General features: G+C 40.5%; 1 protein-coding gene across 2 annotated transcripts in view; it reads right to left on the bottom strand.

The window, feature by feature from the left end:
• The window catches only part of HELZ (helicase with zinc finger), a gene marked incomplete at both ends in the record, with an annotated part of 133,403 nt that overhangs the window by 96,135 nt on the left and 12,472 nt on the right, over nt 1-24,796 (bottom strand). For both annotated transcript variants that reach the window (XM_080712452.1, XM_080712453.1), the window contains 4 exons: nt 2,608-2,683; nt 5,403-5,454; nt 10,208-10,264; nt 13,704-13,828. In XM_080712452.1, the coding sequence (XP_080568578.1) occupies nt 2,608-2,683; nt 5,403-5,454; nt 10,208-10,264; nt 13,704-13,828 (310 nt within the window). The remainder of the gene's footprint in view (nt 1-2,607; nt 2,684-5,402; nt 5,455-10,207; nt 10,265-13,703; nt 13,829-24,796) is intronic.

Below are 24,796 nucleotides of genomic sequence, written 5' to 3'. Positions count from 1 at the left end.
ATTTGCCTTCTGCCTGCTCAATAAGAAAATAAAACATTTTCTGGAAGGCCATAATCTATCACAGTCTTTTACAAAGAAGGAAGAAGAGGTTTAGAGAACATGAGAAGATTTGTAATAATCAAAGCATCAATCCCCACATTTACTGACTTGTTTCTTTGGAATAAGGGGATCCTAAACACACAACATATTCATGGCCCCTTCCCCAAAAAAGACATTTAAAACTTGCTTCCTTTGTGATACAAGGACTCTAATTAGACAATTCCTCCTAGAGTAGAATTTTTTAAGGCAACACTGACATCAAGTGGATTAGTTGTTCACACACAGGTATGCTCTGCTTTCCAAAACGATATGAACCAAAGAAAATGTTCCATGTACTAGGAATTTCATTCTAAAAAAAAATTAAGTTATCAAATTATCAATGTAAGGCTTCTACTTTTGACCTAAAAATGTAATGGTTTTATTCTATTCTACTACTTTACTATTTCCTATACCTCACTAAAAACATTGGATGATATTCATTTAAGTTTCAAAGAAATTTAGGAATATTTAATTTTACTCAAATTTATTCAAGTCACATACAATTATTCAAGGGGTAAATACATAAATGTTCACTTTAAAAGACACAGAGTTAATGATTTCTCAGTGTTTGTGACTTAGAAAATTGGGGAACAATAATGTAGTACATATATTTCAAAAAACAGGTTCTCATCAAAAAGAAATGATGAATGTTTAAGGTGACAGAAATGCTAACTACACTGATGTAATCACTAAACAGTGAATCCAAATGCCAAAAAAGTCACGTTGTGCCCCTTAAATATGGGCAATTATGTGCCAACCAAATATAGATTGTAAAAATTCAATTGTCAATGCGGTGGTCAAAAACATAAAAATAAAAGGCTATGATCATTAACTTTTTTAAATGCAAATATGCTGCAAAATTATATGTAAAATCAGTTTTTAAATCAATAAAAACACTTAAAATTGATACAAGGTCTTCTGAAAATAATGAAAATAAAACTATAAATAGCAAAACAAATACAAAGATAATATAGTATATTTTCCAACTTAAAAAAATGTTAGTAACTAAAAAAAACAGTAAGTAATGCAAAATGAATCAGCACAATATAAATCTTCAAATGGCTCATCACACTGAAAAGCTAAGTGTATCTAAAGCTTCGCCTAATGGTACAGGGAAGCATCTGAACTTAAAATCATTCTAATTATTGTATCCTCTTATGCCTCAGAAGACACATGTAAGATCATAGAGTGATGTGTCTTTTAAATGTCCTCATGAGCCGGGCGTGGTGGCGCACGCTTGTAATCCCCACGCTTGGGAGGCAGAGACAGGAGGATCGCGCAGGTTCGAAGCCAGCCGTGCTGGCTTAGGAGACCCTGTTTCCAAATAAAAATGTAAAAATAGGTCTGGGAGTGTAGCCCAGAGGTAGAAGGGCTTCCAGGAACCCCAGTACCACAAAAAAAAAAAATTAACAAAATAAGTAAATAAATGTCCTCATGAGTCCAAAATTTGTTTTCCTATGCTTCGCTTTATTTCCCTTTAACAAAAAACAAAGGTTTTCTATCCTCATTTAAACTATAAACATTCTCAGATTTCCTTTTCATAGGATTGTGTGACCTCTCCTACAACACAATGACTCTAGAATTTTCAGTATTTACTCTTTAGTTTTCTTGTTGCAACTACAAAATCTGATGTCTTGACTATTCAATCATCAAAGCCACATATCAAAAGCTCTCTAGAGTTGTGAGAATTTCTATCTAAAAATCTCACTAGTGAGCCGGGCGTGGTGGTGCACGCTTGTAATCCCAGCGCTTGGGAGGCTGAGACAGGAGGATCACACAGGTTCGAAGCCTGCCTCAGCTACTTAGTGAGGCACTCAGCAACTTAGTGAGACCCTGTTTAAATAAAGTATAAAAAAAAATAGGCCTGGGAGTATAAAGCCCGGAAATAGAAAAGCCACTGAGTTCCACCTCCAGCACCACAAAAATAAATAAATAAATATCTCACCAGTTACTAGTTCTTATAAAAAGAACCGAATAGCTCACCTTTTTAAATTGGACTTTAATAATTCTTTCTACATGAATATGCAATTACTAAATTTTGAAAGGTTAGTCTTAACCCTTATACTCAAAAATTCTATATAAGGATTACATGAAGATGGCTATTTTTCATGAAAGTTATTAATATAATAAGCTTTTATTTTATGCTCTACTTTGGTTTATATTAATTCAATTTCAATTGTCACACCTAGGGAAATTTCCTATTAACAAGAGACCAGCAATTAAGCTTAACCATAATAATACAACTGGTAAAATGAAAGACTTCTAAACTAAGTCTTAATCTGCATTTAGATCATAACTATTTATAATTAAAAGAATCATGGATATGGTTTTGACTTGTATTATTTAATGACAATGACATGGCTTCTGTTTCAAATGGGAAGTAAAACATTTTATTCAATCATTATACTTTTCCTTCACATTTTATCATTTTTGAATATGAATATGAATTACTACTTTTCAGAAAGGGAAGGAAAACTGTCTATCCTTTCAACAAAGACATGTAATTGGTTTAAAAAAAATTCACATTACCTTTTACACAAAGTATATTCCTCGCTGCTTGTGATTCCCCTAGGTGGTGGGCGGAAATGCCAACCATTACAAGACCCTAGGGAGTAATCAGGATATAATCTTATCATTTGAGGCTACCTAGCAATTCTGATATTTTAATGTATAAGAAATACTATCATCCCTCCACACAGATTACCCCAGATGTAAAAATGACATGACATATTCACCTCTACCAAAACCATAACCCACCAATCAAATGAGTTCAACCAATCAACTAAGTGAGTCCTGGAAACCACTCAAGAGGCAGCCAGCCAGCAACTACACTGAGCTGGTACCCAGCACGGTCACATCCCCGGTGGACCTACTCCTGGGCCATCTCTTCCCTAAGAACCGGGGGAGACTGAGGAGGGAGATGCTTGCCATTTCTTAAGCATGGGATGTCTCTCTCTCACTCCATCAGGACTTCCTTTACCCTGAAGGAAGCCTTACATAACAAACTGTACTACTGGAAGTGAGCAGCAGCTCTGTGACACCGTCCATGCTACTTAGGGTTCATCTGACAGGTCACTGTAGGATGTGTCCCTCTTTTATAACTGAAATAAAGTTCCAACAGTTGAATTCTGAGATAGGAGCTAAAAAATCAGCATTTGCTTACTTCTCAATACAATACAATCAGCTTTCATTTCTTTAGATGAGATTCTATGTAAGCCAATGAGAGAAAAGGCGAGGGTACAGATGGAGGCTGAGCAGCCATTTTCTGATTCTTCATAAGTCACTGTGACTCCCCACAAAGAAAAAAGTCAGCCAACTCAACTTCAACAGTATGCTTAAAGCCAGGCATGGTGGCGATCACCTGTGATCCCAGTACTTGGGAGGCTGAGACAGGAGGATCGTAGGTTCAACAGCAGCCCTGGAAACTTACCCAGACCCTCAGCAACTAGGGGAAACCATGTTTCAAAACAAAAACAAAAACTTGTAATCCCAGCATTCGGGAGGCTGAGACCAGAGGATAGCAGTTTGCGGACAGCCTCAACTACTTAGTGAGGCTCTTGCAGCTCAGTGAGACCCTGTTTCAAAATAAAGAATAAAAATCTTTATTTAGGGCTAGGGGTATAGCTCAGAGGTAGAATGCCCCTGGGTTCCATCCCCAGTACTGGGGGGGGGTGGTAAAAATAGCCTGGGGGCATAGCTTTAGGAAAGCGCTTGAGAATGAGAGCTAGAAAGAAAGAATGAATATGAGAATGAGAATCCTCAATACCAAAAAAACAAAAAGGTGTGTTTTATCCCTTACTAGCTGACTGACTTTGGGGAAACTACTAAACCTTAATAAATACCTATTTCATCACCTCTCAGAGAGATGAAAAAGGGCCAGGCATGGTAGCACACATTCGTTATCCTAGTACTTGGGAAGCTAAGACAGGAGGTTCACAGGTTCAAAGCCAGCCTCAGCAACGTAGCAAGGCTCTCAGCAACCTGTTGAGACCCTGTTTCCAAATAAATAAAATCAGGCTGGGGGTGTAGCTTGGAGGTAGAAAGCCTCTGAGTTCAATCCCCAAAAAGACAAACACCAAAAAAAGAAGAAAGATGAAAACGGACCCTAAGAAGTCAATACATGGCCGGGCATGGTGGTGCAGGCTTGTAATCCCAGCGTTCAGGAGGCGGAGACTGAAGGATCGCGGTTCACCAATAGCCTCAGTTACTGAGGAGGCCCTTCCCAACTCAGTGAGACCCTGTTTCAAACAATTAAAAAGACTAAAAAAAAAAAACACAAAAAAACAAAAAAATAGGGCCAGAGGTGTAGCTCGGAGATACAATGCCCCTGGATTCCATCCCCAGTACCACACACACACACACACACACACACACACACACACACACACACACACACACAACAGAAGGAGAAAAAGTAGTAGTCGTCGTCGTCAACACATGCTCTGTGAAAGGCACTACCAGAGAACACAGCATGCAGCAAACACTCAATGCACGCTGGTCTCCACTCCTCTCCGCTGGCAAGAGGAGACAGGAGACTACTGACTTTAACTAGGACAGGAAGAGCTCAGATTATAATCAGAACTTCCAAATATGTAATAACTATACTAGGCAGGGAGGAATGAGAGAGGGGGAAGAAGCCGGGTGTGGTGGCACACACTTGTAATTCCTGCATTTGGGAGGCTGAGACAAGAGGATCATGGTTTGCAGCCAGTCTCAGCTACTTAGCAAGGCCCTTTACAACTCAGTGAGACCGTTTCAAAATAAAGACTAAAAAGTAGGGCTAGAGGCATACCTCAGAGGTAGAATGCCCCTGGGTTCCATCCCCAGTACTGCAGAAAGAAAGAAAGAAAGAAAGAAAGAAAGAAAGAAAGAAAGAAAGAAAGAAAGAAAGAAAGAAAGAAAGAAAGAAAGAAAGAAAGAAAGAAAGAAAGAAAGAAGAAAGAGAGAAAGAGGGGGAGGGGAGGGAGGGGAGGAAGGGAGGGAGGGAGAAAGGCAGAGTGAGTAAGAGAAAGAAGGGGAGAGAGGAGAAAAAGTCTTTTCTCCAGAGATTACAAAGAATAAGCTTTACATGGAGTCCTACACGGAGGCAAGATGAGCTAGATGACCTCCAAAGTTATTTCCCACTTCTGTTACTCCATTATTCTACCAAAAGGTGCCACAAGGAAACTGCTTTCATCCATACCTACTTCCTTAAAGTTAAATTTTTATATTCTCTCCCTACATCTCCACACACATGTACTATAACTCAATTTCCCCCAATAATCAATAAAAAAACAAAGCCCAGAATCAAAACTACCAGAAATTACACAAAATTTTATACTTACCCTCATCTAAGTCTTCCAAATGATATCCAGAGAGGGCATTACTAGTTGCTGTCTGCAATTTTCAAAGGAAAGACATAAGACAATTACCAGTGATGCTGAATTAAATTTGGATATTCAGCATAAAAAGGAGTTTGTAACACTAATATTTTGCAAGTGATAGTTTTTGTTCTTTGTTCCATGCCAAATTAAAATTAAATACAGAAAAGGAGCCCTTGTCGGGCTCTCTTTAACAGAGAACTCCCCTACATAAAGCAATCTGGCAACAAACAGAAGAGAAGTTACATTCTAGTGGGGTGGCACCTACCATTCATTTGTTCACAGAGAGACTAAGTAGAGAGGCGCCTTTTCTTCTGCAGTTAATAGCATGCTACCAAGCCATCCTCAATTTGAGATAAGCCCTCCTGCCACGTGGAGCTCTAACTCACAGGTAAATACCCAGCCAGCACTTCTGACTTCACCCTAAGATCCACAACCCCAATATCAGCCAAGTACCAGGCATAGCACTTTTTCTTAACAATTCCACAGTATCTTACATGATGGATCATTGCCAGCTAGAAACAAACTTGTTGTCAACAGTAACTGCCTTCCTGCATTCCCACACCTCCCAGAGCATCTGGCACATAATAAGTGGGGATAGGTGAATGAATGGGACGAATGGGTGGGTGGGTGGGTGGACGGACGGACGGATACCTAAGCACTTCAAAACCAAAACAAAATTCATCAACTTTACTCCAAACCTGAACCTTCCTCCTGCAGTGTTCTTGGTGTCAAGTTAATGGAGTCTTCCTCCCAAAGAGAACCAGACCAGAAATTTTAAAAGCCACCTGGAACTCTTCCCTCTTCTCTCCTGTATTCTCCAAATTTTGAGCAAGCAGGTCTAGAACATCTCTCATGTCTGTTGTATACTCTACTCCCACTGCCACTCCTACCACTTCTCTGAATCAACTATTTGCCAATCTCTCTCTCTACCAAGCCACCCTGGGCCTTTACTAACTATCCCCATGCTTTAGACTCCCATCCTCTGCCCTGGAGAGTTCATTTCCCTCTCCCTGTTCATACTTCCATTACCACACCGACTGACCAGACTGCCCTGTGTGTGCAGTAGCTAGAATACCCCTGTGAGTGCCCCAAAGGATGGCTTTCCAGGCATCTCTCTCAGCTTTCCTGAGCCATGGATGTAGCACGGATGTTCAGGAAATGCTAAACTGAATCTGAAGATGAATCTAAGATGAACTCTGGAACATCGTGTGCCATAAAATGAGCATCATGAATGTTAATTGGGTATGGCTAATCAAATTAGATATTTCAGGTTGGGTTGGAACAAAATTAATGTTATTTTCTGCCAAGCTGCTCACCAGTAAGTTTTTAAAAGATAACCTACCTTTGTAAAATGAGGGGTTGAATATTAGAATACATAAGCTAACAAATAAATCAGAACTAGTTATTCCTATTATAAGCATTCTATGTTTCATTTAAAAAAAATTCACTTAAAAGATCTCTTTAGATTCTACAAGCCAGGTCTAATTACCACAGTCCTACACTACTCCTTAAAGTATGATTTTGTGTAATAGAATATAAAAGTATAAAAGCTAAGGAAATTTTATTAAAATAAAATTACCAAATATACAAGAATGGAATGAAATATTTCAGCCATAAAATAAAACCTCAAACATTTGTAACTGCTGAAAGAGACATGTAACACATGGTACGTTTCCTGAGACAGCATCTGAGATAACACTCAGCAGGGGGTAGAGCCTGTGGGGACACTGCAGGTCAGCCTGGTGTGAGGCGCACATCCTCACTGTGGGCAAGAGGCACAGCCAACCAGCCTGACAACAGGCTGCTCTGGCTTTTTAGGTTCCAAGGCACTGTGCTTGTGTTTGGGTTTGTTTTGTTTTATTTTGGTGGTACTGAGGTTCCTGGAAACCCTTCCACTTTCGGGCTACACTCCCAGACCTATTTTTACACTTTTTTATTTGGAAACAAGGTCTCTCAAGCCAGCGTGGCTTTGAACCTTTGTGATCCTCCTGTCTCTACCTCCCAAACGCAGGGATTATAAGCATACGCCACCACGCCCGGCTGTGCTTGTGTTTTAAAAATGTGTATGTGCTCAAATCCCAAAAGAGAAGGGCGATTTCAGTTAGTTTATGACCTTCAGTCTTTATTGACTCACCTTCGGATAAAGCAGCCAAAGATTACACTGCTCTCCCTCTTAGAAATTCACAATCAAATCCACTGATTAGACAGTTTCCTTTTTTTTTTTTTTTTTGCGGGTCTGGGAATGGAACCCAGGAGCATCCAACCTCCAAGCTATACCCCCTGCCCTATTTCTTATTATTTTGAAACCGGGTCTCACTGAGTTGCAGAGGGCCTCACTAAGTAGCTGAGGCTGTCTGCAAACCGCGATCCTCTGGTCTCAGCCTCCCGAATGCTGGGATTACAAGCGTGCACAATCATGCCCAGCTTGACAGTTTCGATTTTACTAAAGAAATATTTATTGTATTTATGAATCAGTCTTCAGTTCCAAGTTTTGATTCTCATCCACTAGCATTTACATGTTAAATACCAGCTCAGCCTATTTTGAAATAACAAACTGTTACTATTTTTAAATTTTGTCATGCACAATAATTAATAAGGGTTACAGCATTTGTTAGTTTTTATAGTGAATTTTTTTAAATATCAGTTCACTAATCAAAAACAGTTTATGCTGCTCAAATACAAATTACAAACAAAACTTAAGCCTCTTCTTCTAACAGTATAGTTAAACAAAATAAAGTCCAATGGTATTTGTATCTTTAGATGTAATAGGATTATAAACATTAAATGTAAAATTGTTACTATGTTTGTGTTATTATTAGATGTAAAGTTAAGATTAATTCAGTTAAGGTCATAAAAAAGAACAAAGCCCCAAATCCTAGTAAAGCAAAAAGTCAATTTATTTCTGTTTTCAAAGTCTCAAACATTTAGAATTATCTTCTATAACTCTTGAAAATTAAAAAGACTTAAACATACACAAGAAAGAAAATGGCTTTGAAGAAATGAGAACTTACTAGTTCTTGGTCACTTCAAGTAATTTAAGACTTTGAAAATTTATATTTTCTTTAAAAATAAGCCTCATTGTAGCAAAACAGTTCATGCAATCTGTAACTGTCTTCTTTGCTGACTGTGGTATGAGCTGTGACATGCAATTAGATTTGCAATGGAGAAGAAATGCACAAAAGTAAAGCTGGTGCCCACGTCTGTCCCACGTTAGGAACACGCTCTGTTGGGATCAGCACTCCGTGACTCAGTGCATGGCTAATAGCCTCAGTTTCTTGCAGCCCAATCCCATGATTTTTCCAGCAGAAAAGCTCATTCTTTCCCTCGATGTGAACTGTACCCACTGGTTAATTAATTGTTGTCTATCTTCTCTCCAAGGCTATCATAGCCTCCCAAAGAGCAAGGACCATGGGTGTCTTGGTCAGTACTATGTCCCTAACACCAAGCCTATACATAGCACACAGTAGGCACTCAATTCTTGAAGAAAAAAATACCAAATCAAGAAATCACTTTTCAAGGGCTTCCATTTATAATAAAAACTGAAAAAAATAATTTTTTTAACAGCACTAGGGATGGAACCCAGGGGCATTCTACCTCCCAGCCCTATTTTTTATTCTTTATTTTTAAACAGAGTCTCAATAAGTAGCTGAGGCTATCTGCGAACTGTGATCCTCCCATCTCAGCCTCCCAAATGCTGGGATTATAAGCGTGAGCCACCATGCCCAGCTGTGTGTGTATGTGGGGGGGGGGGTACTGGGGGGGTGGAACCCAGGGGCTTTTCTACATCTGGGCTATACTCTCAGACCTATTTTATACTTTATTTGGAAACGGTCTCACTAAGTTGCTGGGAGCCTCACTAAGTAGCTGAGGCTGGCTTCGAACCTGTGCGATCCTCCTGTCTCAGCCTCCCAAGCACTGGGATTACAAATGTGAACCACCACACTTAGCTAAAATGGCTATTTTTAAAATAAAACATATGAATAAAAATATCTTTCTATACCCAGATGGGGAATGGAAATCAGAGCCTGTGTGCTTTTTACACCCCAGGCTGTCCCCGTCCTCCCGCCTGCGCTTCGAGTCCCTTGCTGGAGCACAATTTTGTCCACCACTTGATTTGATACAAATCCTTTCCATCTCCTAATTTCATTCCCTAAAAATAATCTATAAATCGCAGACTTGCTTGTTGCTTAAAAAGATACAGATGGCTTAAGGAATATCTCTTTTGTTTTTGTAGTACTGTACTTTTAAGGATAGCATTTTCTAACAGCCAGAAGTAGTTAAAAATGAAAATTCCCTAAACATTCTTTCCTAAACATTCTTATAAGGATTAAGGAAAGAACCTAGGATGAAAAGGAGACATGAGGCTTGGCATGATGGTGCACACTTATAATCCCAGTATTTGGGAGGTGGTGACCAGAGGATTTCGTTCCGTGGACAGCCTTAGCCACTTAGTGAGGCCCTTCCCAACTCAGTGAGACCCTGTTTCAAAAATAAAAAAGACTAAAAAATAAGGCTGGGGGTGTAGCTCCGAGGTACAATGCCCCTGGGTTCCATCCCCCGTTACAACAAAAAACAAAGAAAAAGAAAAAAAGGAGACCTGAGGAAAGGCAACATTCCCAAGATAGAACCAAACTGAGTTATAGGGAATGTGGGAAGGTTTCACTATGCCCTGGAACAGTGTGGCCTTCTCGACTGATGCTACAGAGACTTCTCAAATTTAACTCACACCAGCCAGACTTCCAAAGATATCCCTGTAATAGACTTACCTCTGTTTCCATGAGAAGAGCTTTCAGTCTTGTCAAATCTTTTGTTACCATCCCATTCTGAAAGGGTGAAGCAAAAGAGAAGAAAAGCAATCAGTATATTCAGTCTTCAATATGGCAACACAGATCAATTCCTTTGTCATAAGTTTATCTGTAAAAAACAAGATTATCCTCATCCCTCATTCAAGTCTATGGAAAAAGGTAAAAAGATTAACATGGAAAACTCTGTGCGACTTTTCTGGTAAGGAAAAATACTATATTCATCCTAGATAAGAGTTTGAAATTAATTCAATAAGAATTTCCAAAAGGTATCACTGTAAACCAAAATGTAGTAAGTAAAGAGAAAAATAATCTAAAATTTTTTTACCCTTTTTCCCTGGGACTAATGGTTTCATATGTGCAAAATGGGTAACTCAGTTATTTATGACTCAGATTCATATAAAATGATCATATGGCTTAAATAAAGTTATTGAAAGAAAGCATATTACTTTTCTGAAATTCAAATTTCATTTGAGATTTATAAGCAAATTACTTTTCACTAGTTTTAAATTTAAAAATCCAGCAGGTCAGGTAAAACTATAAAATGTTTGCTATATATAGAAAAGCCTTTTAGGGATAGAATCATCTTAATTATACAGTAGAGATATATTCTTTATCATCTATTTAGAAATAGACTATAATTTTGTTATATTAACACATGTTAGCTTTTAAATTCATATGATTCTGATGAAATCAAGAGACATTCTCAAATTTAAAAAACAATTCACTGCACAAAAATTCCTTAGAAAATGACTGCATTTTCACAAGACAGGTCAATATATTATACTCAGTAATCTATCAAGTATTTTTCTAATTTGTTTTTTATATTCTCCCAAATATATTTCTCCTTTTTTTCTGTATGTGGTACTAGGAATTGAACTCAGAAGCATTCTATCTCTGAGCTACACCCTCCAGCCCTATTATTTTTAATTAATTTATTTAAACAGGGTCTCACTACATTGCTCAGAGTGTCCTCTAACCTGTGATCCTCCTGTCTCAGCCCCCCAAGTACTAGGATTATATGCATGGGCCACCACACCCAGATAAATAAACTTCTTTGCACAGAAATGTACAACTGTGCTCTAAATTTCAGTCATCAATTCAGAAGAGTAAGTAAGGTACAAAAACACCAAAAAGCAAAGTACATATACTTTCTTGCTTTCACTATCTTTTGTTATGATTCCTAGAAAATATCAGCAAATTTTATAATAGTTACCAACTCGTGAAAACCCTTTTCTTCCAATTCCTATTATCAACTGTAAAGTTCCAAAAAGTACTTTTTCATTTATCTCAAAAAACAAAACTAGAAAACTAAATGCTGTATTTTTAAAAATTTATCCTAAAGTATAAATATGGAACTAAACAGTTCCATCAGATTAGTTATAATTTTTTTAAATAGCAAGGCATAGTGGTGCATTCATTTATTTATTTATTTATTTATTTATTTATTTATTTATTTAGTAGTACTAGGGATTAAACCCAGGGACGCTCTACCTCTGAGCTACACCCTCAGCCCAATTTTTTGTTTTTTGGGGATTTTTTGTTGTTTTTTTTTGAGGGTCTGGGGATGGAACCCAGGGGCATTCGACCTCCAAGCTACACCCCCTGCCCTATTTTCTATTCTTTATTTTAAAACCGGGTCTCACTGAGTTGCAGAGGGCCTCACTAAGTAGCTGAGGCTGTCTGGGAACCGCGATCATCCTGTCTCAGTCTCCCAAATGCTGGGATTACAAACGTTCGCCACCACATCCAGCTCACGGCCCAATTTTTTATTCTTTATTTTGAAACAGGGTCTAAGTTGTGGAGGACCTCACTAAGTAGCTGAGGCTGACCACAAACCTGTAATCCTCCTGTCTCGGCCTCCCAAGAACTGGGATTACAAATACGTGGTGGCATATGCCACTACACCAGGCTAAGGATATTAATTTATATACATATCATCTTCAAAAACAAAAGTAATCATTACTTAGTTTAGATAATTTAAACATTTTATAAAATAAACGGTTGAAGCCAAGTGTGGTGGCACACGCTTATAATCCCAGCATTTGGGAGGCTAAGACAGGAGGATCTGGGTTCGCGGACAGCCTGTTATTTAGTGAAGCCTTTTGCAACTCAGTAAGAGCCTGTTTCAAAATAAAGAATAAGCTGGGCGTGGCAGCACACATTGTAATCCCAGCATTTGGGAGGCTAAGACAGGAGGATCATGGTTCACGAACAGCCTCAGCTGCTTAGTGAGGCTCCCCACAACTTAGTGAGACTCTCTTGCAAAATAAAGAATAAAAAAATAAGGCAGAGGATATAGCTCAAAGGTCGAATGGCCCTGGGTCCCATCCCCAGACCAAGAAAGAAAAGAAAAAAAGAAATAAAGAAGAGGGCTGGGGGTGTAGCTTGGAGGTAGAATGCCCCTGGGTTCCATCCCCCAGTACCTCAAAAAAATAAATACGCCAGGCCTGGTGTCACATGCTTGTAATCCCAGCATTTGGGAGGCTGAGATTGGAGGATAGCCAGGTTTGAAGCCAGCCTCAGCTACTTAGTGATGCTCTCGTCAACTTAGTGAGACCCTGTTTCCAAATAAAGTATAAAATAGGTCTGGGAGTATAGCCTGAAGGTAGAAAAGGCCCCTGGGTTCCACCCCCAGTACCTAAGTAAGTAAGTAAGTAAGTAAATAAGTAAGTAAGTAAATAAATAAATAAATAAATAAATAAATAAATAAATAAATAATAAATGGATGGTTGAACTTAAGAGCCCTATAAGAAAGTTATATGTCCACATTAGCTTTTTTTTTCTTTTTTTCCAATACTGGGGATGAAACCCAGGGGCATTCTACTTTCAAGCTACACCCCCAGCCCTATTTTTATTCATTATTTTGAAACAGGGTCTCACTGAGTTGCAAAAGGCCTCACTAAGTAGCTGAGGCTATCCGCAAACCACGATGCTCCTGTCTCAGCCTCCCAAATTCTGGGATTACAAGCATGTACTACCATGCCTATCTTCCACATGAGCATTTTAAAACCAAAAAGTATTTTCAGGCTGTGTTAAATTATATCTTTAAAGAAAATCATAGTTATCCTATAATTTCTAATTTTTTTAAGTTAATATGGTTTTTAATACTTTATCAAAAACTACAAGAATCCAATGATTAAGCATCCATTTGTTTAAGAAAAATTAGCATCCCCAGTACCACACACACACAAAAAAAGCCAGGCATGGTGGCATATGCTTGTAATCCCAGCGTGTGGGAGGCTGAGACAGGAGGATCACGGTTCGCAGACGGCCGCAGCTACTTATTGAGGACCTCCGCAACTTAGTGAGTCCCCATTTCAAAAAAAAGAAAAAGAAAAATGAGCACCAGGATTGATTTCTGATCGGAAAAATGAACCATTATTTTCCTCTCCAATACACCTATGCAGTTAAATGTAAATCTGTGGTTAGGCATTCATCTTTGATCCCGTCAACATACCAGGGATTCTCCAGTCAAAGACTTGGCAAGGATGGTGGATACCGGCTGGAGCTTTCCATTCAGCTGCATGCAGTAAAGCGCTGCCCGGAAGGCGCCCTCTCCCCTGGCCAGTCCTTCTCCCAACACTGCCATGAAAGAAGAGCATCATTAATCATGTGGCATTGATTACAATGCTAACACATTACCACAAGCATGGCTTCTTATGCAATAAAAGAATAACTTAAAATACAAGAGAAAAGCAGCAGTATATATCCAAGACACGCATATAAGGACAAGAAAAAACGTGTGACAATAAACATGAACAACCTGCTACACCTATTAGGATCCCATCAAAATCACAAGGAGAAGCCAGGCGTGGTGGCGCACGCTTGTAATCCCAAGCATCCGGGAGGCTCTGACCAGAGGATCGCAGTTCGTGGAGACAGCCTCAGCTACTTAGCATGGCCCTTTGCAACTCAGTAAGACCCTGTTTCAAAAATAAAAAGACTAAAATATAGGGCTAGGGGTGTACCACATAGGTGCAATACCCCTGGGTTCCATCCCCAGTACCACACACACACACACACACACACAAAAAAAAAAAAAGTCACAAGAGGGAGGAAGAATTTCCCATGTTCTTCAGCACAGCAGGATAACTATGGTTGGCAACAATGAATTTCAAATTTCAAAATAGCTAGTAACGAGTATTTTGAATGTTCCCAACACAAATAATAAATGTTTGAGGTGACAGCTATGCTAAATTATCCTGATCTGATCACTGCATACTGTGTGAATGTGTGCAATCATCATGTCAATTAAAAAAAAATTACAGCCAGGCATGGTGTCACATGCTTGTAATCCCAGTACTTGGGAGGCTGAGATGGGAGGATCACAGGTTTGAAGTCAGCCTTGGCAACTTTGAGAAGCCCTTTGCAACCTAGTGAGACCCTGTTTCCAAATAAGAAATAAAACTGGGCTGGGAGTATAACTTGGAGGTAGAATGCCTTTGGGTTCAATCCTCAGTACCAAAAAAAGAATAAAGAAAAAAGTTAGCCAAGTGTGGTGGCACATGCCTGTAATCCCAGTATGTGGGAGACTGAAGCAGGAAGATCACAGGTGTGAGGCCAATCTTAGCAAATTTAACAAAGCCTCGGCAACTTAGCAAGATCTTGTTTTAAAATAAAAAGATCTGGAGGTATAGCTAAGAAGTAGAATGCCCCTGGGTTCAACCCTTGTATCAAAAATAAAATTTTAAGTGACTGTGTATATTTGTGTGTGTATACTAAGAACTGAACATTCTCTGATCTACACCTCCAGCCCAATTTTATTTTTTATTTTGAAGTAGGGTCTCCATAAGTTGTTGAGGCTGGTCTCCAACCTGCTACTCTCCTGTCTCAACCTCCCAAGTACTAGGATTACAAGTGTCCACCACAACACCCAGCAAAATGACTAATTTTTTTAAAGGATCTGGCCAAGCATGGTGGTACACACCTGTAGTTCCACCTACATGGGAGACTGAGGTCAACGGCCCCATGATTTGAGACCAGCCTAGGCAACACTGTGAGGCTCCATCTCAAGATCAAGAGAGCGCTCCAGTAAAAAACACTGCGCAACCTTTCATTTCTGGCTAAGTGAGGGCTTGAAACTGCAGCTTTATTAGCAGAATAAAATTCACACATTTTTATGCTGACACAAGACTGCCATTAAAATGCACCAGAATAGAAATGGCACATCTCAACATTAAATATTCCAAAACTATTTAGAATTAGCCTTTATAAAAACCAGCAAGATTGAGCCGGGCGTGGTGGCACACACTTGTAATCCCAGCATTTGGGAGGCTGAGATTTAAGGATCACAGTTCAAGGATAGCCTCAAGCTACTTAGTGAGGCTCTTTGCAACTTAGTGAGACCCTGTTTCAAAATAAAGAATAAAAAATAGGGCAGGGGGTATAGCTCGGAGGTCGAATGCCCCTGGATTCCATTCGCAGGCCCGCAAAAAAAAAAAAAAAAAAAAACCAGCAAGATTAACTAAGAATCCAATTGTCTCACAGCCACAGAAAATGCTAACCAATAGTCTTTAATACAGTCACAAGGATCCTATGTTTCTATCAATGTCAAATATATTCGTTTTTATTCCTTGTCATTCAAAATGATTTCTCACAGTAACTGCTAATGATGCAATTAATAAAGCAATCTTTATCCTTCTCTTTATTGCTAAATCCAACATTCTTTTTTTTTTTTTTTTTTTTGGTGGTACTGGGGTTCTTGGAAGCCCTTCTACCTCCGGGCTAACTCCCAGACCTCTTTTATATTTTTGAAACAGGGTCTCTTACACCAGCACAGTTGGCTTCGAACTGCGCGATCCTCCTGTCTCTGCCTCCCAAGCACGGGGATTACAAGCATGCGCCACCACACGCCCGGCGTTAAGTCCAACATTCTAATATTCATTTGTATAGACTTTAGCTTCCTTTTCAAGAAAACTTACTTCTAACATCATGTTCTTTCACATATCCATGAGATTATACTAAGTCCACTGAGCCTGTTCATAATGCACTTGTTTGTGGCTGTATTAAATATATCCTCTCATATTATTTGCTTTTTTTTTTTTTTTTTTTTGGGTGGTACTGTGGGTGGAACCCAGAGGCTTTCTACCTCCAGGCTATACTCCCAGCCCTATTTTATATTTTATTTGGAAACAGGGTCTCAATAAGTTGCAGAGAGCCTCACTAAGTAGTTGAGGCTGGCTTCAAACCCGTGCGATCCTCCTGTCTCTGCCTCCCAAGCGCGGGGATTACAAGCGTGTGCCACCACGCCCAGCTATTATTTGCATTTTTAACACACAAACATTGTAACACCAAAAAATCCTAAATAAATTCACCATAATCTCACCACTAAACAGTTTTCACTTAATTTTTCAGATCTCCAATATTTCTTTCTTTTTTTTCCCCCGTACTGGGACATTCTACCTCCAAGCTATACCACCATTCCTATTTTTTTTATTATTATTATTCTTTATTTTGAAACCAATTCTCACTAAGTTGCAGAAAGTCTAAGTAGCTGAGGCTATCCGCAAACAGGATCCTCCTGTCTCAGCCTTCCAAGTACTGGGATTACAAGTATGCGCCACCACGACCAGCTTTCTCCACCAATTTCTATCAATATGTACATAATTTTAAATAACTTTAACTATATAAACAGAATGGTTTGGATTGTGCTCTTTGATCTCAGCAAATTCTGTTATTTTCTATGTTATTAGCATTATTTGTCTTATTGGCTATACATTATATAATGTCAACTAGATATATCAATTTATTTTATTTTATTTTATTTTATTTTATTGCAGGTCTGGGGATGGAACCCAGTGGCATTCAACCTCTGAGCTACACACCCAGCCCTATTTTTTAATTATTTACTTTTAAACAGGTCTCACTAAGTTGCAGACGGCCTCTCTACGTAGCTGGGGTTATCCACGAACCACAATCCTCCGGTCTCAGCCTCCGAAATGCATGCACCACCATGGATATGTATCAATTTATTTAACCATTCCCTTGCCCCAGATTCCAATTATCTTTTAAAAGTAACACTGTGGAGTCTGCCGTGAGGCAAGGCCAGTGCTGGGGCCTCCGAGGCCAGGATCAGAGCCTGCCGAGGGGTTAGGCCGGTGCCGGAGCCAGCGGCCGGCATCTGAGCCTTCCGTGAGGCAAGGCCGCTACTGAGGCCTCCGAGGCCGGGATTGGCGCCTGCCGAGGGGTTAGGCCAGTGCTGGGGCCAATGAGGCCAGCATCAGAGCCAGCTGTGAGGCAAGGCCGGTGCTGGGGCCTCCGAGGCCAGGATAAGAGCCTGTCGTGGGGTTAGGCCAGTGCCAGGGCCAATGGCCAGCATCGGAGCCTGCCATGAGGCAAGGCCGCTACTAGAGCCTCCAAGGCTGGGATCGGAGGCTGCCAAGGGGTTAGGCCGATGCCAGGGCCAGCGGCCAGCATCGGAACCTGCCGTGAGGCAAAGCTGGTGCTGGGGCCTCTGAGGCCGGGATAAAAGCCTGCCAAGGGGTTAGGCCGGTGCTGGGGCCAATGGCTGGCTTCGGAGCCTGCCGTGAGGCAAGGCTGGTACTGAAGCCTCCGAGGCTGGGATCAGAGCCTGCCGAGGGGTTAGGCCGGTGCTGGGGCCAGCGAGGCCGGGATCGGAGCCTGCAGTGAGGCTAGCCCGGTGCTGGGGCCTCTGAGGCCGGGATCGAAGCCTGCCGAGGGGTTAAGCCGGTGCCGGGGCCAATGGCCGGCATCGGAGCCTGCCGTGAGGCAAAGCCGCTACTGGGACCTCCAAGGACAGGATCGGAACCAGCTGAGGGGTTAGGCTGGTGTCGGGGCCAGCGAGACCAGAATCGGGGCCTCCCATGAGGCAAGGCCGCTGCTTGAGCCAGTGAGGTCTGGATCAGTCCACCGGGTAGCCAGGCCACTACTGAGGCCATCAAGATTGGGATCAGTACTTGCAATGCGGCATGCAGAGAGAAATATCGCAGAAAATAAAAATCAGATGCTTCCCCTCATCAGCAAAAACTAGAGGGAAAGGTACAACAGGAAGAGGTCGAGCTATAGAAAGGGCCCTATAGTGAAGCAACTAAGGTGACCAATCAGAGGGTATGGAACTGGGGAGGATGAAGCCTCTTTAAAATGCAGGAGGTATATAAACAAATGTATCAAAGTTAATCACCAAACAAGCATGGGATCCAGGGAGGGGGAGGGGATGGGATGGGGGCTGGATGAGGGCTAATTGGATGATGTGTGCTTGTATATCCTCTCAAGTCTTGTATTCCAATGTGATATATGATTACAATGCACCAATTTAAAAAAAAAGTTTATGTTTGGCCAGGCAAAAAATAAATAAATAAACGATGGCAGCCGGGCGTGGTGGCGCCCGCTTGTAATCCCCGTGCTTGGGAGGCTGAGACAGGAGGATCGCACGGGTTCGAAGCCAGCCTCAGCTACTTAGTGAGGCTTTCAGCAACTTAGTGAGACCCTGTTTCCAAATAAAAATATAAAACAGGTAAGACTTCCGGGAAGATGGCGACCGAGAAAAGCGGGGCTTAAGAGCCCCGCTAACAACAAATTTCCATTACCACAAAATCAGCACCTTTCATAACCAGAAAACACCATCACCAGTGAAACAAAAAATCACCAGGCTCCAGAGAGAAAGCAGACTGAGAACAGAACCACAGAGGAGATACACCGGCCTCGCGCCCGAGGACGTGGCAGACGCGGCAGCAGCGCCATACTGCCGGAGGCACCGGCGAATTCACGGGACGGCTACAGCAAGCCGAGGTGAGCCACTGCGGAACAACCAGGCGGGATTTCTCCGCGCAGAGAGCATCTAAAGCTCCCAGTGGCCGAGCTCAGCACACGCTGCAGGGATTCAGAGTAGAAATCAAAATCAAGAAGAAAAACGCCAGCCCCATAGCCGGGGGCGTAGCAGCGGCGCCATATTGCCACCGGCGGCAGCAGCAGCAAATTCAGCGAGGCCAGTACAGTCACATCTGCGTACTCAAGAACAGTGAGTCAAATTGCGGGCCACAGAGGAGAAATCCCAGTACTGTACTCACTGGGACTTGACCCAGTGGGGGAGGGGCGGTGGCAGAGATATCACACCATAGGAGAACGTGCAACCTGGCACCCCCCACAGTCTAAAGCAGCCTCTATCGACTCTCTGGGTCGGAGACTCTGTGATAAAACCCAGTAAAGGAGTAGTGGGGTCTGAGATACTACTGACTCGAGATCCAGAACACCTTAAGGGAAGTCATAGTGACCCAAGGGAAGAACCCAGAGAAGGCACAAACATCGGAAATCATGGGAAAGAGGAATAATACTCGAGCAATTAATGCCCACAACCCCACAACATCAGAACCCGATAAAACAGAAAATCAGAGATTTCTAGAAGATCAAATCAGGAAAATAACTGTAGAAATAATAGAGGTGCTTCGAAAAGAACTCAGAGAGAGCCAAAAAGAGATAAAGGATGCAATTAATGAAGTAAAGGCCTCAATTCAAAGCACAAACAACCGATTAGAACACATGGAGAACAGAATCTCGCTCTTAGAAGATGAGCAATCCAAAAATGAACTCATAGTTTCTAATCTAGAAAAAAATATCCGACAGCAGGAATCTGATATTGAAGAAATATTGGCCCATTTTAAGAGAGCTAACCTAAGAATAATTGGAATAGAGGAGGGAAAAGAAAGTGAAACCAAAGGGATCAACAATCTCTTCAAGGAAGTAATAGCAGAAAATTTTCCAAACATAGAGCAAGAGGTTGATACAAAGGTCCAGGAAACTTATAGAACTCCCTTTAGACAGGATCGGAGAAGAGGATCCCCACGCCACATAATTGTCAAAATGACCAATGTGGAAGTCAAGCAGAGAATCTTAAAGGCAACAAAAGCAAAGGGCCAAGTGACATTCAGAGGCAAACCAATTAGAATCACTCCAGACTTCCCAAACCAAGTTATGAGAGCCAGAAGGGCTTGGAGTAACATATTCCAAACTCTGAAAGAAAACAACTTCCAGCCAAAAATTTCCTACCCAGCAAAACTTTCTATCAAATTAGATGGAGAAATAAGAAGCTTCTATGACAAACAGAAACTGAAGGAATTTATGTCTTCAAAACCAGCACTAGAGAAAATACTCAAAGAGATTAACTACAAAGAAGAAATAGGTAACACACACCAGAACCAGAGAAACAAGAGTTTCCATCCAACAGACAATTTTTTTATTGTTTTATTTTTTAGGGAGTCTGTATACTCCTCTGTTGCCTGTGTCATTGAAATCATAACCAAGAAATCACTGCCAATTTCAATGTTGTGAGGTTTTATGACCCAGATTTTCTCCTAAAAGTTTATAGTCTTAAGAGTTGTATTTAGGTCTATTATCTATTTTGAGTTAATATTTGTATATGGGATTAGGTAAGGGGCCAATTTTATTCTTTTCCATGTAATTATTATTTTTTAACAATATTTAGTTAAAAGATTATCATTTCCACCACCAAATGTTCGTGGAAACCTTGTCAAAAATAACTTGACAATATAGGGAAGAATTTAGCTCTAGGCTTTTATTTAACTCCAATGGTTTATATATCTGCCTTTAGAATAGTACTACACTGTTTCAATTATTGTAGCTTTATATGGTTTGAAATCAGAAAATATATATCTTCTAGCTTTGTTCTTTTTCAAGATCGTTTTGGGTACCTAGACTCCATATTCCATATTAGGATAGATTTTTTTCTGAAAAATAAATATATAAATATATGATAGTTTCACCTAAAAAATAGAAAAAAATATTCTCTGGTAAGAAAGAAAGCAAAAAGAAATATTGAAATGTTATCTTTAAGTCATCAAAAGCTTGGTATCAGACAAATGAAACTGTTATGTGAGATTATCATTTTTAATTTTAGATAAACTGCCATAATACTAGATGTCAACTACTAAGCCAAGCATGGGAGGGAGGGATAGAGAGAGAATGGGGTGGGGATTGGGTGGGGGCTGACTGGGAAAAGTGTGCATGTATGTCTACAAAAGTATGTATCCTACTATGATGTATGAATACAGTGCACCAATAAAAAAATATATATATCAAAAAAATAAATAAAAAATAAAAAATAAAAAATAAAACAGGTCTGGGAGTATAGCCCAGAGGTAAAAAGCCTCTGGGTTCCACCCACAGTACCACCAAAAAAATAATAATAATAAAATAACACTGCAGCTGGGCATGGTGGTGCACACCTATAATCCTAGAACTTGGGAGGCTGAGACAAGAAAATTGCAGATTCAAAGCCAGCTTTTGCAGCTTACCAAGGCTTTCAGCAACTTCATGAGACCCTATTCCAAATAAAAACTCAAATGGGGCTGTGGGTATAGCTCAAAGGTAGAACACCCCTGAGTTCAATAACTAGCACCATATACACACACTCCCCAAAGGAAAAAAAAGTGCAGTAAAACATTTGTATGTATATACCCTTTATTAAATCACTAAATTGAAAATTGAATATGTCTCAGTATGTCTTTCTTTCTTCTCTCCCTCCCTTCCTTCATTTATTGTGGTACTGGGGAATTGAACCCAGGAACATTCTACCACCCCCCCAGCACTTTTTATTTTTTATTTTGAAACAGGGTATCACTAAGTTGAACAGGCTGGTCTCAAACCTACAGTCCTCTTAGTCTCCCAAGTCTGAGATTACAGGCCTGCACCACCACACACAGCATAGCCCTGTGTTTAAAAATATTTAGCTAGCCAAGTGTGGTAGCGCATGCTTGTAATCCCAGCATTTGGGAGGCTGAGACAGAAGGATCTCGATTTGCGGACAGCCTCAGCTACTACTTAGTGAGGCCCTCTGCAACTCAGTGAAACTCTGTTTCAAAATAAAGAATAAGCCGGGCGTGGTGGCGCACGCTTGTAATCCCCGCGCTTGGGAGGCGGAGACAGGAGGATCGCGCTGGTTCCGAGCCAGCCTCGCTGGCTTAAGAGACTCTGTTTCCACATAAAAATGTTAAAAAATAGGTCTGGGAGTGTAGCCCGTGGGAGTGTATACCGGAGGTAGAAGGGCTTCCAGGAACCCCAGTACCACAAAAAAAATAAATAAATAAATAAAAATAAAGAATAAAAAAATTGGGATGAGGGTGTAGCTCAGATGTAGAATGCCCCTAGGTTCCATCCCCAATATCAATCAATCAATAAATAAATAAATAAATTTTTAAAAAATTAAAAACATTTAGCTGGGCACGGTGGTGTACAGCTGCAGTTCCAGCTACTTGGGAGGCTAAGGAAAGAGAATTACAAATTTGAGGCCAGCCTGAGCAAATTAGGTAGACCCTGTCTCAAAATAAAAAATAATACTGGCTGGAAATGTAATGGTAGAACACTTGGCTAAGCTGGGCGTGGTGGCACACGCTTGTAATCCCCACGCTTGGGAGGCTGAGACAGGAGGATCGCACAGGTTCGAAGCCAGCCTCAGCTACTTAGTGAGGCTCTCAGCAACTTGTGAGACCCTGTTGCCAAATAAAGTATAAAATAGGTCTGGGAGTATAGCCCAGAGGTAGAAAGCCCCTGGGTTCCACCCCCAGTACCACCTAAAAAAAAAAAAAAAAAAAAAAAAAAGAACACTTGGCTAGCCTAGCATGCATGAAGCCCTGGGTTCAAGCCTCAATACCCCCCACACACACACACACACAAATTAGCTTGGGGTCAACCTACTGTCTCACCATATTATGTACCTTCTACTCACCTTCTACTCAAATGCCTTTAGATAATTCCAATAAATAAGTATCTCCAATAAAATATTGGTAAGTATGCCTTATAAAATTTCAGACTAAGCCCACACCTCAGATCTTACTCTTCCTAAAACTATCCAGTTATGACCTTGGGCCCATCACTTTGCCTGGCCCTCAATCTGGCCGTGTGTGAAATAGCAAAGTGTATAAAAGTGTATAAATCTGTGGTAAGGATCAAGTCAGATAAGGCAAATAATATGTTTTGAAGAAAATTGACCATCCTACTGAGATTATATTACAGTTTCCAAAGCCTATTCCCTTCCTCGTAATTGGAGATGACAGCAGAGTTGTGGCAAAGACTAACTGTGCCAGTTATATAAAGTACCCAGCAATCTCCTGCATCAGAAGAGGTCCCTCCACGTTCCCTCCCCCTTCTAAGAACTTGTACTGGGGCCACCTGAAGAAGTGTGCTTCCCTTTGTGGTAACTGAGGTACTGAGAAACTAGTTGTTAAGAGCTAAAAAAGGTTTGAGAAAATGAAAATGTCTAAATGTTCAGAGGAATGAAAGTCTAAAAATGTTTCAATCTCAGATGATTATGGCATATTTAAAGAGTATCGAATCACATAATATTCGAATGCCTCTGAGATATCTTCAATTTTATACAAGGTATTGACTGAATATTATTTTACATTCTTCCATTACATTGGTGCTTGAATGTCTTAATATTTGTCAAAATTATGTTTCCTTTTTCTATTTCTTTTTATACAAGAAGCAGTACAGGAACAATTTTTCCCACCTGTTTGCTTTGAAATGCACTTTATTTCTTAAAGGATCCCACATAAAGAACTACAGCAAAAAAAGATAAATTATTATAATTAAGTTTTATATTTATAATCAATAATTATAGAAGAGCCAGGCGTGGTGGCGCACACTTGTAATCCAGCATTTGGGAGGTTGAGACCAGAGGATCGCAGTTCACGGACAACCTCAGCTACTTAGTGAGGCTCTCTGCAACTTATTGAGACCATGTTTCAAAATAAAGAATAAAAATTAGGGCAGGGGGTGTCGCTCAGAGATTGAATGCCCCTGGGTTCCATCCATAGACCCGCAAAAACAAAAAAAAATATGGATAAAAAAGATTCTCAGATTCTCCTGCTGTTGTATCTTCTACAAAAATTAAATTGCAATGCTACCAATTTGGCCCCTTATTTATTATCTTTAGTATCTTGAAAAGGCTTGAAATTTTTCAAAGTAAGGCTTGTCTCGGATGTGATACATGAATTTGCAAAAAAGAGATGACATTAAAAATATAATCTTGCCGGGCGTGGTGGCGCACGCTTGTAATCCCCGCGCTTGGGAGGCAGAGACAGGAGGATCGTGCAGGTTCGAAGCTAGCCGCGCACGCTGGCTTAGGAGACCCTGTTTCCAAATAAAAATGTAAAAATAGGTCTGGGAGTGTAGCCCGGAGGTAGAAGGGCTTCCAGGAACCCCAGTACCACCAAAAAAAAAATATATATATATATATATATATATCATCTTGAGAAGCTGGGCGTGGTGGCGCACGCTTGTAAGCCCAGCATTTGGGAGGCGGAGAAAGGAGGATAGCAGTTTCCGGACAGCCTCAGCTACTTAGTGAGGCCCTTTGCAGCTCAGTGAGACCCTGTTTCAAAATAAAGAATCAAAAATAGGGCTGGGGTGTGGCTCGGTGGTAGAATGCCCCTGGGTTCCATCCCTAGTACCGCAAAAAAAAAAAAAAAAAAAAAAAGTCTATTTGAAATTCTTTGAACTAAAAACTGAGTAACATTAAATATGTATTTAAATATTTTAATAAAAATAGCCTTGGTTAAGCCATCTGATAGCCTTCAG

Source organism: Muscardinus avellanarius, assembly GCF_963383645.1.
Source record: "Muscardinus avellanarius genome assembly, chromosome: 16".
NCBI lineage: Eukaryota > Metazoa > Chordata > Mammalia > Rodentia > Gliridae > Muscardinus > Muscardinus avellanarius.
Note: the sequence above shows the minus strand (reverse complement) of the source record. Positions and strands in the feature narration are given on the sequence as shown.